At 42.2% G+C, this 15,490-nt stretch overlaps 1 protein-coding gene across 2 annotated transcripts in view; it reads left to right on the top strand.

Moving 5' to 3' along the window:
- The window catches only part of PRICKLE2 (prickle planar cell polarity protein 2), a 237,852-nt gene that overhangs the window by 177,098 nt on the left and 45,264 nt on the right, over positions 1-15,490 (top strand). For both annotated transcript variants that reach the window (XM_077275936.1, XM_077275938.1), the window contains one exon: positions 12,904-13,017. In XM_077275936.1, coding sequence (XP_077132051.1) covers positions 12,904-13,017 — 114 coding nt within the window. The remainder of the gene's footprint in view (positions 1-12,903; positions 13,018-15,490) is intronic.

Below are 15,490 nucleotides of genomic sequence, written 5' to 3'. Positions count from 1 at the left end.
CCTCCTGTCTGAAGGTGTTAGTAATCCGCCCTAAGTGGGCTTGTTAGTAAACAGTGGTAATCCCCATGTTCTCCTCTTCACCCTGGAGATCTTGTAATTTAACCCTACACCATCTGACATGAGCATTTAGTGATCCAGCCCCCACTTTAAAATAGTCTCAGGTCTCTACGAAAAATGGCTGACAACCCCCCTGTAATAGTGTCACCCAATGTTTCCAAAACTCCCCTTACCGAGACCACCACCAATTGCTAAGACTGTGTGCCCTGATTGTTTTGACCTCGATTTTTCTTAAATCAACAAGTTGGAAAATTGTGAGCCGATGAGAAGCGATCAACTGAGTGCTGTGCCACTAGCTTTGATCAGTTCCTCGGATTGACAGCCGAGCATTTGGTGCAGATACTACATGCTCGGCTCTCCGAGAAGTGCTGAGCAAAGCCAAAGGGGTATGACTCCTATTTGATCCCTTCTAACTTCTCCTTTTAACCTCAAACTATCAACATTTCTGAAATCTCAAAATTATAGCTAGCCATTTTAAAGGATTTGTCCAATCATGCAACCAATTTTTTAAAATATTATACCCATCCAGCTAAAATAAAGAATCAAGCAACTTTGCAAAAAGTCTTAAACTTCGACAAGAACATCAGAAAAATAAGTAAAAAAAAAACCAAAACTTGAAAATGAAACCTGATCGTACGGAGGCCATATCCACAAATATGCCGAGCGGCATGATAAATGGGAAAGTGGCAACTACCGAACAAGACTGTTCGGCCACTTGTGTAGCTCTGCATTTTTGGTGGCTGTGCCCTCCGCATTATCATGTTTCATTTTGAAGTTGTTTGGTCGGTGTTTATAAATAAAGTTCGGTTTTACAACACAGGGGTTCTGAATTATTCTATCTGTGGCCTAATTTCTTAATATTTTAAAGGTGTACAAAAATTGTTAAAAAACCCTCCTTTTTGATTTTATTTTATTCAGCTCCTATGCAGACTTTGATGTCTCCATGGTTACAGACTACAAACAATCCTGTGTAGTCTGATCGCGTGGTCATTCCCACTTATCTGTTTTCTACTCTCTGGTGCTTTCCAGCATTAGATGCGCAGCTGTTCTGCACGTAACATTTTTGGATTTTTGGCCATGGACTCCATCTTTCTAGAGGTTTTGGCCATGGATACCATCTTTTGAGAGGCTATGTGCTTCAACATCCATTCTCCGCCCCCCTCAAGCTAAACATTGACTTATGCCCCAGTGTCTTAGGGAGGCAGAAGAAATGGGCAGCTATAAATTCAAAGCCTAATAAATAAATTAGAAGAAGCCTTTTGGAATTGCTGATTTCCAGGAAGTCTTAGGTGGGAATCAGAAGGTTCCTCAACTCTTCCGGGAGTTCAAATGTTTCTTTTTTTTTTCTCGCAGATGAACAGGAGAGTAAGCTAAAAGAAATAGAAGGGAGTATGACTGCAGGATCAGACTACATATGTGGCGTTCGTAGTCTGCTACCATGGAAACGCACAAATCTGCATTGGAGCCGTAGACATTGCTGCAGGAGACTTTACTCCAATTTAGAAGTTCCTAGGATTCGGATTACGGCCAGTGAGGTCAGAAGGCATGTGATTTCCAGCAGTGTCTAGGGGGGCTACCCGGGGTTCTTCTCTTTTTATGCGTTTCGTGAATTTTGCTATTTGCAATTATGTGGGAAGCGCCTACATTTATGTATACACCCATATTTAAGAAATGCATAAACATAGAAGCACCTCCGAGCTCCCCTGAGACTGCTGGAAATCTAATCCGAATGTCAGGAACTACTCAGTTGTTGCAAAGTCTAACATTAACTGTTTAGCGTGGTCGGAATAAAGATGCTAAATTGAGACGATTTGCGGAATTTCCTCTTTTTTTCTAAACTTTAGGTGCTTTAGAGCTACAGTAAAATATGGAGGCACCAAACCTGTCCAAAGCAGAAAAGGAAGTGGGGGGAAACAGGGGCAGGTCTTGCACTACAGACTGTCTCTGATATATTTGCATTGTGTTCATGCAGTTGATTGAAATCTGGTTTTAATTTCATGGCTTTCGGCTTCATCTGGAACACTGTGTCATGTCGAACTATCCCTGGCAACCTGCATTCTGCGCACGCAGTCCGCGCACTGGTTGACATGGCAATGGATTCATTAGAAACTGCTAACTCCTAATATATCGCACGCTGTGAAAAGCCTATAAATTATGCAAACCGGTGAGACCTCTCACTTACGCATACATTAATTTTTATTTTTCTATAAATGTGTGCTTTATAGAAGTTTAATATGTGGATTCTGCCCCAGGACGTTGAGCGGTATGTTTGGTTTGGACCGTTACCTACACACAGGGTGTCCCACTTCTGGGATTTATTTGGAAGACCGTCAATAACTGTTCAATTTCTTGCGCCGACGGAGAGAAAATTAATTATTACACAGTTTTCATGGAGATGAATGAAGTCAAGTCAATGAGATGAATTTTGTTATCGAATTTTCACTTTTTTTTGTCAAGTTTTTTGTTTCACGCTAAATTCTTTAATTTTAAGTTTTGCCTTTTTTTACTTGTTCATCTTTTTTTCTCTCTATTTGCCATTGTGGGCTTTGCCAATTAAAAAGTTTGCGACTTTTCCTCGTTTCCCAACAAAGTGATTTTTTTTTTTTTGTTTTTGCATGCCATACTTTTTGGCACAAACGTTAAGACTTTATGAGTGCAATATTTTAATGGATCGTGCAACTTTTTGCTCCAAGAAGAGAAGAGACAAACATAAGGAGTATTTTTAGGTGAGCAAATCGTGAAGAATTTGGCGTTTGAAAATCGAATAAATTCCACGACACAAAAATGAAAATTCTAATTACTGTATATATATATATATATATATATATATATATGTCCAAAATCTGTGTCTTATTCTCACACTATTCTGCCTGATTAACATCCATGAGTACAAGGAACATCACTACCAGCTCTGCGCAACTAGGACACAATGGTGCACACACAAGATTTCACTTAGACTTGTGATAATGTTCCCCAGTCACAGCCCAAGACGGTGGGAATAAGGCGGAACATTTTGACTTGGAAGCATCTCTACTAGTGATGAGTGAACGTGCTGGGATAAGGTGTTATCTGAGCATGCTCATGTCCTAACAGAATATCTTCGGCGTGCTCGAGTAATATGTTTGAGTCCCCGTGGCTGCATGTCTCGTGGCTGTTCGACAGCTGCAACACATGCAGGGATTCCCTGTTTGTTAGGTAATCCCTGCATGTGTTATGGCTGTCAAGCAGCCGCGGGGACTCGAACATATTTTTCGAGTACGCCCAAGATATTCTGTTAGGACACGAGCATGCTCAGATAACACCTTATCCCAGCACTTAAAGAGGATTTATGGGACTTTAAAAAAATTAAAGTGCCTAAGCTCTAATGTGCCTGTTGTGCTCAGCGCTGTTCTCCGCCGGCACGGAGCAGTCAGACATCCTCTGACGTCACGTCAACAGAGCAGCAGTTTCCCTTCCTGTTGACAGGGCGGGACTACTGGTGTCATGCTGATTGACTGCTGTCTCTCCGCTGCCTAATTGGGGGAAGTCGGCTGTCAATCAGCATGACACCAGTAGTCCCGCCCTGTCAACAGGAAGAGAAACTGCTTCCCTGTTGACAAAGATCAGCTGAATCTCTGGCAGAAGCAGTCAATGACCGGCGCTGGGTACTTTTTTTTTTTTTTTAAAGTTCCGGATATCCCCTTTAAGTTGACGGTACGAGCCCCTGAGCTCACCGATTGGCTGCAGCGCACTTTAGTTGGCATCAGCTCCGCAGACAATAGCAGACATTGGGAGCAGCGGCGCAGGACCCAGGGAGGGCGTGTAAAGCACGGTTGGTTTGTTTTAAAACAAGCCTCAGCCAGCGAAGAGGGAATTTTTAAAGGGGTTGTCTGGAAATTAACATTAATGGCCTATCTTTAGGATTGGTCATCAATGTCTGATCGGTGGGGGTTTGATACCCGGCACCCCCGCTAATCAATAGGCATTCAATGTTAAAGTCCCAGACCATCCCTTTAAGAAAATAACACAGGTAGACAAGGTACTTAGGACATCTCTGGAGACTGCAGGAGCAGAACTATCAGGTAATGGTGGCATTTGGGGTGTGATCATCTGACCACAACGTCCATGATCTCACACGTTGCATGTGCTTGTCCAGGCGCCATTCATTTGGACTGCATCCAACCCCATTAAATAGTAGTACAAGAATTAGCAGTCCCAATTTTTTTTTTCTCTCCACCGTTTGGAAGTGAAATGTTTCAGGTCATTAAGTCTCGGTGGCTCGTTGCTTTCTGCCGCGCTCTTGCAGGTTCGGTGTGTGGTGTGAAGTCCCGCGATTATTTTTACCCCAGTAACGATCCCGCGATAAACACACAATGATCGGCGGCTTTGTTTGCCGAGAAGCATCAGGTCTGGAAAGTCCTCACTTCCAGTTAGGGTTATTATGTAAATGTTCATTACTGATGTCATTCTCTGAAGAGGGGACCTTTACCGTTCCCAGTAAATTGCTTGTTTCTGCAGATTTTCACGTAAGAGGAGCATAAACTGTGACAGGTTGAAAATAGCAATTTTCCATTACATTTAATATAATTCAATTCGCGGAACCTTCACTAGAGTAGAACAAACTCCTGTCACTCAGAAGGCGCCAGCGTCGACACGTACTGGACTTACCGGCAACGCGGATGCCGAAATGATAAAAGATCTGTCTGGATATGCCAAAGGCGATCTCCCGACATGTCAGAGAAACATTGCAGAGGTCTGTCATGTCGGACAGTCATTGATTTCCATAATGAAAGAACTTTAAAAACAATTAGACCCTTTGGCACGGCGTAGAGATTTGTTACTGCAAATCCGGTCTGATTTTCAGCAGCAGAAATCTCCGAGCCGTGACAAAGGGGTTTACATTCTCTATCGAAACCGTAGTGTGATCATTCCATATGAATTTCATTTTACCCGGATTTCCATTTCAAACACATCATTTGGGTGGGTAAGTGTCTAATCACTTGGAGCCTCACCATTCCCAGAATTAAGGGTCTGCTGCACTTTCTGGAACACAGTGTCCTCGCGTTCAGCAATATCCAATACGAACGCTCCAGTCCATTTAGTTTGCTCCATTGATTAAGAGGACCCTACTGTGATGATAGTCACTACTCACGGACAAGCCGTGGGGCTTGGGTAGTCAAGAGGACCGGGGTTAGATACCAAGAAGGCTTGTCATATACAAAGGGGTAAGGCAAAGGCGTAGTCTGGTCACAGTCCGAGGTCAGAATTCCGGGAAAGTAGTGGATCAAGACAAAAGGGCAAGGCAAAACAGATGGTCAAAGGCGAGGTCCAAGGTCGGGCAGAAAAGATCAAATACAGGAGCAAGGAGAACAGAGCAAGTGCGCATCATTTGAGCAAAGCTACAACTGGCACTAATTACAGGCAGCGAGCCGGCTAAATAGCAAAGTAATGATTTGAATAGCAAACACATGGAGGAAGCCTCGGCATGTCCCGGCCCTGATTGGACAGCTGAACTGTCACTCAACACACTGACAGCTCAGCACACCCCAGTCTCCGATTGGACGACTGAGCTGTCCATCACCATACTGGCAGCACATCATGCCCCTGTCCTAGATTGGATGGATGAATTGTCACTCACTGCTTCCAGACACACTGTTATGGTCAAGAGTTTTCTGATGATCACACATTTATGGCAATCGGAAGGATCCTCCTTTTAAGAAATGGTTTAAAGGGAACCTATCATCAAAAAATGACCTATGGGATTAATCTGATTTTTTGTGTTGAAATGCAATTTTTTTTAAATGTTTCCATTTTTTTTTAGACTCCCCAATGTTTCAGGAAACCGCACATGAACATTAGCATCTATAGACTACATTGAAGCATCTAATGAGCGTGTGAAAATGTCATTGTGAAGGAAGGGGGAGCAGGAGACAGCTGAGATATCGCCTGTTGTGTTGGAGTGGATCCTATGTTATCAGCTGTTTTGTAGAATTTTAATCCTGCCACTGCTGATAATGAGCCTGCTGAAAACTCTTCTTAAAAGAGCAGGAAGTAGGAGTATAACAAGTCCCTGTGGCCAGTGTAAAAATGGCAAGATTACTGATTTTTTTTATTTATTAATTAAAGATCGTGTTATGAAAAAAGAAACAAACACTGACAATTTTTTTTTTTAATTAATGTAACTCAAATACCAGATTTAAGCAATAGGTCATTTTCAGGCAATAGCTTTTCTTTGTTACTGTAAATCAAAATTTTTTATACAGGTAGGGGTCATTGTTTATGTATATATACATTATATTTCTGAAATAATAAAAACAAATCTTTCCCCTTGGCTCTGGTGGGTCCTCCCTGTGCCCGAAAGTGATGATGTCCCAGTTATCAATCACCTAACTGCTGCAACCAATCGCTGTCCTCAGCAGTCATGCATTTACATATGGCAGCATTAAAGAGCTTCGTACCATTCCTTTTATGTTTTGTCTTTGTCTATTAAACAGATACATTAGAAAAGTGGCGACGACTTTATGAAGCAACTTTATTTTATTTATTTTTTTTAACACATTTCAATTTGCCAATCGGCTCAGTAATTACTATGCCGTACATGCAGCTATGTCAGAGGCACATCACGTCTCTATTTTAGTCGGTGACAGCTTGCGAGCAAACTGTTCATTTTTTTTCCCCCTATTTTAAATAGATGTTACATTTCAATATTCATACCTTTTAGAATGTGTTTTGCATTCTATAAAAATGATGAAAACTTCTATGGCGTGCAAAACCCCCCCCAACTTTCCTGTATTTTTACCGCTGTAGGTAAGATTTTGGTTTTGCAAGTGCCTTAGCATTCGAAGGGTTATGCGGAATTGTCAACCCTAACTAGAAACTGACCAATTAAAGGGCATGACCGTCTCAGACTCCAGAATGTATATAGATGTAGATTCCACCTTTTGGGATCTGCAACCATCTTAAATAATCACTTCCATCAAAATTTGTATCTTAATATATTGCAGTCATCATATTTTATAGCACTGTGTACTTACAATTGCTCCTTTTGCCTTTCTACCCAGTTAATTCTTCTCTTTTCGAGTAGGTCTATGACCTCACGGGATTAAAAGCAGACTGGCTTCTATGTAGAAAGAGGAAGTATTTTTCCCCATGCATGAGTCATCATTAGAACTACAATTCTACATCACTGCAAGCCCCTGGCAGGGAGTGATTAGCGGAGCAGCTGGGTCAGCAGGAGGTGAAGAGGAGGTAGAGCTGGGCTGCCTGGGACTTTGCAGTGAAGTACAATTGTATTTCTAGTGATGACTCATGCAGGAAAAAAAGAGACTTCCTGGTTTTACATAGAGCTTAGAAGGAACACGCTAATCTGTTTTTAATCACATTGATGTAATATAGTGGGAAAGAGAATAATTAACTGGGTAGAAAGGCAAAATGAGCAATTGTAAGTGCACAGCCATATATGATATGATATGATATCTGCAATATAGTAAGAGGATAAAAATTTTGATGAGAGGAGTCCTTCTTTAAGAATGTGGCCCCATCTCACGGTGCTGTCAATAAAAAGGTGGCTGTGTTGGATAAAACACTTGTTTAGAACAGGGTTATTCCAATCCTTATAGAAGGGTGCTGTTGGTTAGTATTTGTAAAACCAAGCGCTTTTGCCTTTTACTGTTTGTTAAAATTTTCAGCCATTCTTGAGATATTCACCGTTTTCTTTTGTTTACACCTTGCTGCCAAAGAGACCGACCACCACTACAGTTTGGCAGCGGTATCAAAACATGCACAGATAAAACTTACAAGCTCTGTTCTGTTGAGCTTTCAATCAACTGGCCACACTCTCTGGTCCATGCTGGTAGCTTGTAATACCTCAGACTTCAGCAGAGCGCTTACCATCTAGACAGCAGCGGTGGTCGGTCTCCTAGGCAACGAGCTGTAAAAGTGTCAATATCTCAACAATGGCTGCAAATGTGAATGAATAGTAAATTGCTAAAGAACAATCCAGCAATATCCATCTTTGAAGTTGGGAATAGTCTTGTAACTATATATTAAACTCCCATAGAAGTAAATAAAGAGTTGTAACCCTTCATTCTCGACGACTTGGAATGGGGCAACATTCTCAAGATGTGTGCAGGTCCCTGAAATGGGACCCTTATAGATGACACAGATATGCCTTAAAATGTCACTTTTCACATCTGCTTAAAACGGGGTCCATTAGGTTCTACCCTATCAGTATGTCTTTAGAGTGTGGGGGAAACTGGAAGCTCGGGAGGAAACCCACTCAAACACAGGGAGAACATACAAACTCCTAGGTATGTTCACTTTTTTATCAACTTTTTTTCAGATGAAAAAAAATAAAAAATTAGTGCACACAGCTCCTATGCAATATTATGCGTCTCTATGGTAACAGACAACAAACAATCTCTCTGGTAGAGTCATTTCTACTGAAGATGTTGGCAAATCTTGTCCTTTTTTTTTCCTCATGCTTTTGGACATGTGAGGCCTTGATTTATATGTAAGCGGTTGTCTTTTATAAAGGGACATAATGTGACCTTCCCTTCAGAATCATCAGCTGCCTTCCGGCGTTTGTCCCGCTCTGCAGCGCTTCAAGAATATGTTTCTCCAAATTAGCTTTCTTCTTGCATTCAAAGTGCTCAGAATAAATAAAAAAAAAAAAAAAAAAAAAAAAAAAAAAGGAAAGTATCCGGAGGCTTGAAGACGTTCGCAGACTATTTGATTACTTCTGTATGTTTTATTGATAGAGACGATTTTCTTGAATATTTACACCTAATTCTGCTCATTTAGTTGAACTCTACTTCGTCATAATTTACTGTAGAAAATGCGGCCGACGTGCCCACCTCAAAGCCGTGAGTCGCCAGCGTTAATGGAGAACGCATTCCTGCACACTAACGCTTTGGCACGGTAGCGGTAGAATTAGTCTTTGCTTTTCACATATCAAAACTTTTTCTATAAATTTGAGGATATCATACTTGCCAACAACACTGTTGGCAAAATAAAGCTGTTTAGTCCTAACCACGCCTATAAACTCCCCCCCAAAACCAAAAGGGACCACCCAACTTTGACTATTTGCATAAACTTGCTTCTTTTGGCCAAGGACGGTCCCAAATTTTGACCAACAGTTTTGGAAACCATCCGACCAACTAAGTAAATTTGAGATATGGTGGTTTACGTAGTCAATCATCGCAGATCTGGTCCAAAATCCAAATCGTGACGTATGATCTCTGGAATTCTTTATAAAGGGGTTATCTGGTTTGAGAAAACTGTATTATAAAATTTTGAGGATACTCATATATCGATGAGCAGTAAGTAACTTGGAGGGTCTCTCATACTGGAGGACTCACGCAATTGATTCCACTCAACGGCATGTAATACTTAATTTCTCCTGCGGGGGAGCTGCAGGATAATTCAAAACTTTTTTCCAGGTTCTCTCCCAAAGTAAATACGATTCATTTGAGCTTCCAGTGATTTATAAACAACTTATTGTAAGATATATCAACGAGAAATAATTTAGAGGGTCTCTCATGGTTGGAAGACTCCTGCCATTGATTCCACTCGACAACATGTACTACTTAATTTCTCCTGTGGGGGAGCTGCAGAATAATTCCACACCTCTTTCCAGCTTCCCTCCCAAAGTTAATGCGATTAATTTAAGATCTCACGCGAGCAAGGATCTTCCTTACAAAAAAAGTTTTAAAAAATAAACTACATCTTTAATGTAACCATAGAGTTAATAGTTAACTTTCCAACCAGGAATGACATTAACAATCAATGGTAAAATCCAATTCAGACATGAAATCTTTAACTATCCCCTAACGTGTTGTTCTGATTCTTTAGAATGCTGCAGAGCGTAGAGCACAGGAGAGGCCGCAGACTGTGCTCTGTGCAGCAGCATACATGCCACATGCTGCGTGTAAACTCCACCCCACTGCAGGGAGCGGAAGAGATGATTGGTTGATAATAGCTTTTCATCATCTACAGGAGAAAAAGAAGCCGCTCCTACTAGATTCAGTGGCCAGCAGAACATATAGGACTATGCTGCAGCCAAGGCATATGCCGTGAGCTAATGCTCATGATCTTCAGTTGTCAATATACAATGTCCCTACTGATACAAATAATACTAATTTGAAATCATATTTCAAATTTTATACAAAATATGATTTAATACAGTTTTAAAACAAAAATGTCATTTTTTTCGAAAAACCTCTTGTATTCTCCACAGTCTTCATTTTTTTTATGCACCTGCAATGTAGAGTTCTTTGTTGGCGCTTCCATATCATGGCAAAGTCTGAACAGAAAAGTTTCAGAGATTGGCTCAACTTTTCCTCATTACCATCTCTAGAGCGATAGTTCTACTTGTGGTGGTACCTCCATCTTTCCATACGGTCCCCTCCTAAAAGTGACTGCTTCTACTTGCAGAATTGTGATTAGCGCCTCTTATGTTATGGAGACCTTTTGTCCCTCCACAATCTTCCTTTTTTTGTGGTCCTGCAATGTAGAGTTCTTTGTTGGCGCTTCCATATCATGGCAAAGTCTGAACAGAGAAGTTTCAGAGGTTCCCTCGACTTTTTCTTATTCCCTTCAGTAGAGAGACAGTTGAACTTATGGTTGTACCTCCTTCATTCGTGCAGTCCTTCTTCTTACAGAATTAGCACTTGCGGCTCCCCATGTTTTCACAATAGGAGGGGCTTCCGGAGACGGGATGCCAACCTAATCAATATATGTCTAAGGATATAAATGTCTAAAGTGGAAAACCTGTAAGTGCATCGAGGGTATACAGACTAGTGGTTAAACAATTCGTTTTCCGAAACTGGTACCGGCGCAAGATGAAGATCGAACATTCCTGAAAAATATAGGTAGGGCAAAAGAGGAGGGCAGGGCAGCGTTTTTCGAATAATGCAGATTTATGTATTGAAAGTTTGGTGTCAACCCCAATGGGCATTAAAGGGGAGCTATTGGTGATTCCGTCAGTGTTTCCCTCTGGCCCAAAATGAGCATCTGTACCATTAATGAGGGCCTGTGCACTTGATAGGCAAAATTCATTTTTCCGGCCACCATAACGTTTACCTCCTCGGTGCCCATCTGATGCGGGCACTTTAATCGTCCAGCAGAAAAACAAGCCTTTGAACAGATTTCATCTGCTAATCATTTTAGCAAATTGTGGAAGAAAACTCTTGAGGGCTTGCAGTGTGGGCGGAGGCGCAGACAACATATTTATTGCCAAGACGAAGCGGTAACAGCTGTTATACAGGCAGGTGCTGACATCTTCTTTACATTTACACCATTTTCACTGCGGAGATGACTTTATTAATTTGTGTTTTCGGAGAACATCGGAGGGTTTATTTATTAAAGTGCAAGTGCTTTGGACGATCTCTGCCCCCAGTTGATCTAATAGGGTCGAGGTCCTGTGGTCAGGATCAGAGGCGGACATATCATTGGTGCAACCCGTGCAGGGGTCATCTTCCACCTTCAAATAAAAAAGCAGCTTCTGTCACTGACACAAACAGGGGCCCGTATCCTGTTCCTGCACTGGGTCCATCTTCTGTCTGTGTCCACCACTGGTTGGGCTCCTTCTATTTTCAACAGGGCATAGGCACTGAGTTACATGGTAATGAGCCGATTGCACATCCGTTAACAATTAGAATGCAGAATTTATGTCTAACCGCCTGGGAACTCCCCCAAAAGTCCACCTTTTGAGTGTAATTTTGCCAGATACACCTTCTTCAGTCCAGTTCCTGGGACAGTCCTTGCGAAATCAAGCCATGTGATTAATGACCCAAAGCCTGGAGCTGCACCACTGACTTTTTTTTTCTACATGCCACGCTCCCCTTTCTAAACACCTTTCCCTCCCCCAAAAGTGTGTCCAGATTGACACCGATCCCTCTGCAAAATCTATACATATAACTGCCAATATTATGTGTAAACCAGATCCATTATAGACTTAAAGGGATTGTTTGACTTTAGGGGTAATTTTTATTCTTTATTTATATGCATGTGTTTGGGGCTAATCATTTTTGCAGTTGGGATTCGTTAAAAATTTTGCACCGTTTGGCTTTTACAGGCTCTTTTGTTTCCACTCACATTCAACTTTGATGTGGTCTGTGGTCACAAATCAGCTGAGAGAACCTTTTGGTGATACCGAGCTGCACAAGGTTTTCATGATAAACCGTGCACTTGCGAGAAATTAGAAAAATTATGTCATCAGAATCCGTAATGCAGCCTCAGGCTTTGGGCCTGTAAATTCAAGTGATCATAGTTCGGCCTAGAAATGAGTTATTTAAAAAATTGATACATATCTTTATGTACAATAAAGAGCCTTTCTAAAATTTTATATTGTTGGGATCTCTTTAAATACAAATATATAACCCCTTTAAGTGCACATATCTTGGCCACATTTTGCAAAAGGTAATACTTAGTAGTCGAATTACATTCCTAACACTTGCTACTTAAACTTTTTTTTTTTTTTTCCATTATATCCCCTGCCTCAAGCTCACTGCTCTGGGCTCACACATTTCCGGACATTTTAGATGTTTTACTACCATTATTGTGCGATAGGCTTACTGAAAACACTTTGGCTCCATGTATGAGGCTCAGTGATCTATTTTTCATGTGTCCTGATGGAATGCAGCCTGATTCTGGGAAAGGCACTCTGTCTGTTCTAGTAACTGTGGCCAAGCAGATTTATACACTGGAAAGATAAAAATATTAGTTCTGACTTTGTTATATGTGTATATATATATATATATATATATATATATATATATATATATAATTTATTTTTTTCATTTTGAGTGTAGAAACTTTGAAAATGTTGCACCGTTAAAAATGATTGCCCGTCTTTTGTGTCTCCAGGTTCACCAGTATTATAGCTGCTTACCCGATGATAAAGTTCCCTATGTAAACAGCCCCGGCGAGAAGTCGAGGATCAAACAGCTTCTACATCAGCTGCCTCCCCATGACAATGAAGTAAGTACTGATATACTCAAAAAGTTTCCAGTTTTCTCCATAACTCCAGCAGTATTCAAAAGAGAAAAAAAGTTTGGTGCATCTTACCCACCAATTGGTCCATTCCCCCCGCTCTTCCTTTTTAGCTTCTGCTTTCGGGTCAACCCTTTTACTTGCTGGTTAAGCCTGAATACGTGAGAAGTCCAACCCCAAGAATGGATTTTAGTGGACCATCCTTATCTGTTTTCTCATTCCTTACATTGCATCTCCAATATTATTTACCCACAGTACCATTCACTTTGTTGCAGCTGTGCCTGGTTCTGTATCTCAGTGCCATTCAACATACCGTATATACTCGAGTATAAGCCGACCCGAGTATAAGCCGACCCCCCTAATTTTGCCACAAAAAACTGGGAAAACTTATTGACTCGAGTATAAGCCTAGGGTGGAAAATGCAGCAGGTACCGGTGAATTTCAAAATTAGAAATAGATACTCCATACCATTGATTATGGCCCCATAGATGCTCCACATAAAGCTGTGCCACATATAATGCTTTGCACCGTTCATTATGGCCCCATAGATACTCCACATAAAGCTGTGCCATATATACAATGCTCTGCACCGTTGCCCCATAGCTGTGCCATATAGTGCTCTGCACCATTGCCCCATAGCTCTGCCATATAGTGCTCTGCACCATTGCCCCATAGCTCTGCCATATAGTGCTCTGCACCATTGCCCCATAGCTCTGCCATATAGTGCTCTGCACCGTTGCCCCATAGCTCTGCCATATAGTGCTCTGCACCATTGCCCCATAGCTCTGCCATATAGTGCTCTGCACCGTTGCCCCATAGCTGTGCCATATAGTGCTCTGCACCATTGACCCATAGCTCTGCCATATAGTGCTCTGCACCGTTGCCCCATAGCTGTGCCATATAGTGCTCTGCACCATTGCCCCATAGCTGTGCCATATAGTGCTCTGCACCGTTGCCCCATAGCTGTGCCATATAGTGCTCTGCACCATTGCCCCATAGCTCTGCCATATAGTACTCTGCACCGTTGCCCCATAGCTCTGCCATATAGTGCTCTGCACCATTGCCCCATAGATGCTCCACATAAATCTGTGCTGCTGCAATAAACAAAATAAAACACATACTCACCTCTCTTGCTTGCAGCTCCTCGGCGCCATCTTCCCGGCGTCTCTCCGCACTGACTGATCAGGCAGAGGGCGGCGCGCACACTATATGCGTCATCGCGCCCTCTGACCTGCACAGTCAGTGCAGAGAGAGAGACGCCGGGAAGATGGAGACAGCGCCCGGCGTGTGGAACGAGGACAGGTGAATATGCGATACTTACCTGCTCCCGGCGTCCCGCTCCTTCCCCCTGCCTGTCTTCGGTGCCGCAGCCTCTTTCTCTGTCAGCGGTCACCGGCACCGCTTCATTAGAGAAATGAATATGCGGCTCCGCCCCTATGGGAGGTGGAGCAGCCTATTCATTTCTCTAATGAGCGGTCCCACGTGACCGCTCAGGGGAAGAGGCTGCGGCACCCGGAGACAGTGGGACGTGCAGGGGGAGCGCCAGGACCCCCGGAAGCAGGTAAGTATATGACCGTGCTCACCCGCCGACCCCACCACCGATCATGACTCGAGTATAAGCCGAGGGGGCACTTTCAGACCAAAAATTTGGGCTGAAAATCTCGGCTTATACTCGAGTATATACGGTAAATACACAGTCGCAGTACCGGGCAAAACCACGACCAAATGTTCAAAGTTGTGCCTAAGTAAGCAATTTATGTGGCACGTTATGCATGAGCTGACATGTCCATCCCCCTTCAAACAGATCTCGGTGGGATCCCTGGAGTTAAATGCTTCATTTATCAAGTATTAATGGACTTTGCTGAAGATCCATTAAAAAGGCACCATAGGACCTCTAATGGTCAGATAATGTTATCATGATATATCTATTATGCACTTGCCTGCCGGGCCCCTGACCCGCCGGGCCCGGTCGCAGCGGCAACCGCTGCGACCGCGGTAGTTACGCCCCTGCGCACTTCCCTAAAACTTTTTGATTTGCACCAAAAAAAGTGGCAAAAAATAAATTTAATGACAACTTAAGACCATTTTTTTTATTTTGCACGAGAGCCATGAACATTGTTTTCCATTTTGAAGAACTTGGCTCAGAGAATGGCAATTTAGACCACAAAACAAAAAAAAATGTGATTTAAAAAATCCCCGCCAATGAGGAATCAGGCCCTAAATGTGTATGACCTGTTTATAGAAAGCACGTCAGATGATGGGGAAACAACTGGATTTGGAAATGTTGTTTGGTTAATATAATAAAGGATATTTAATCGCCCTTCTTTATGAAATAAGGGATAAATAATAAAAATTTTATATTTATCGTGCCAACTTGTTCTGCAGCACTTGTCTTGGACCTAGTGATCGACCGTGACTTGGGATAGAACCTGAAAGTGTTCAGTTTTCCTGCATTGCCCCC

The sequence above is a fragment of the Ranitomeya variabilis genome, chromosome 8, assembly GCF_051348905.1.
Source record: "Ranitomeya variabilis isolate aRanVar5 chromosome 8, aRanVar5.hap1, whole genome shotgun sequence".
In the NCBI taxonomy this organism is placed as follows: Eukaryota; Metazoa; Chordata; class Amphibia; order Anura; family Dendrobatidae; genus Ranitomeya; species Ranitomeya variabilis.
The sequence above is the reverse complement of the archived record's forward strand: the minus strand, read 5'-3'. Positions and strand labels throughout refer to the sequence as shown.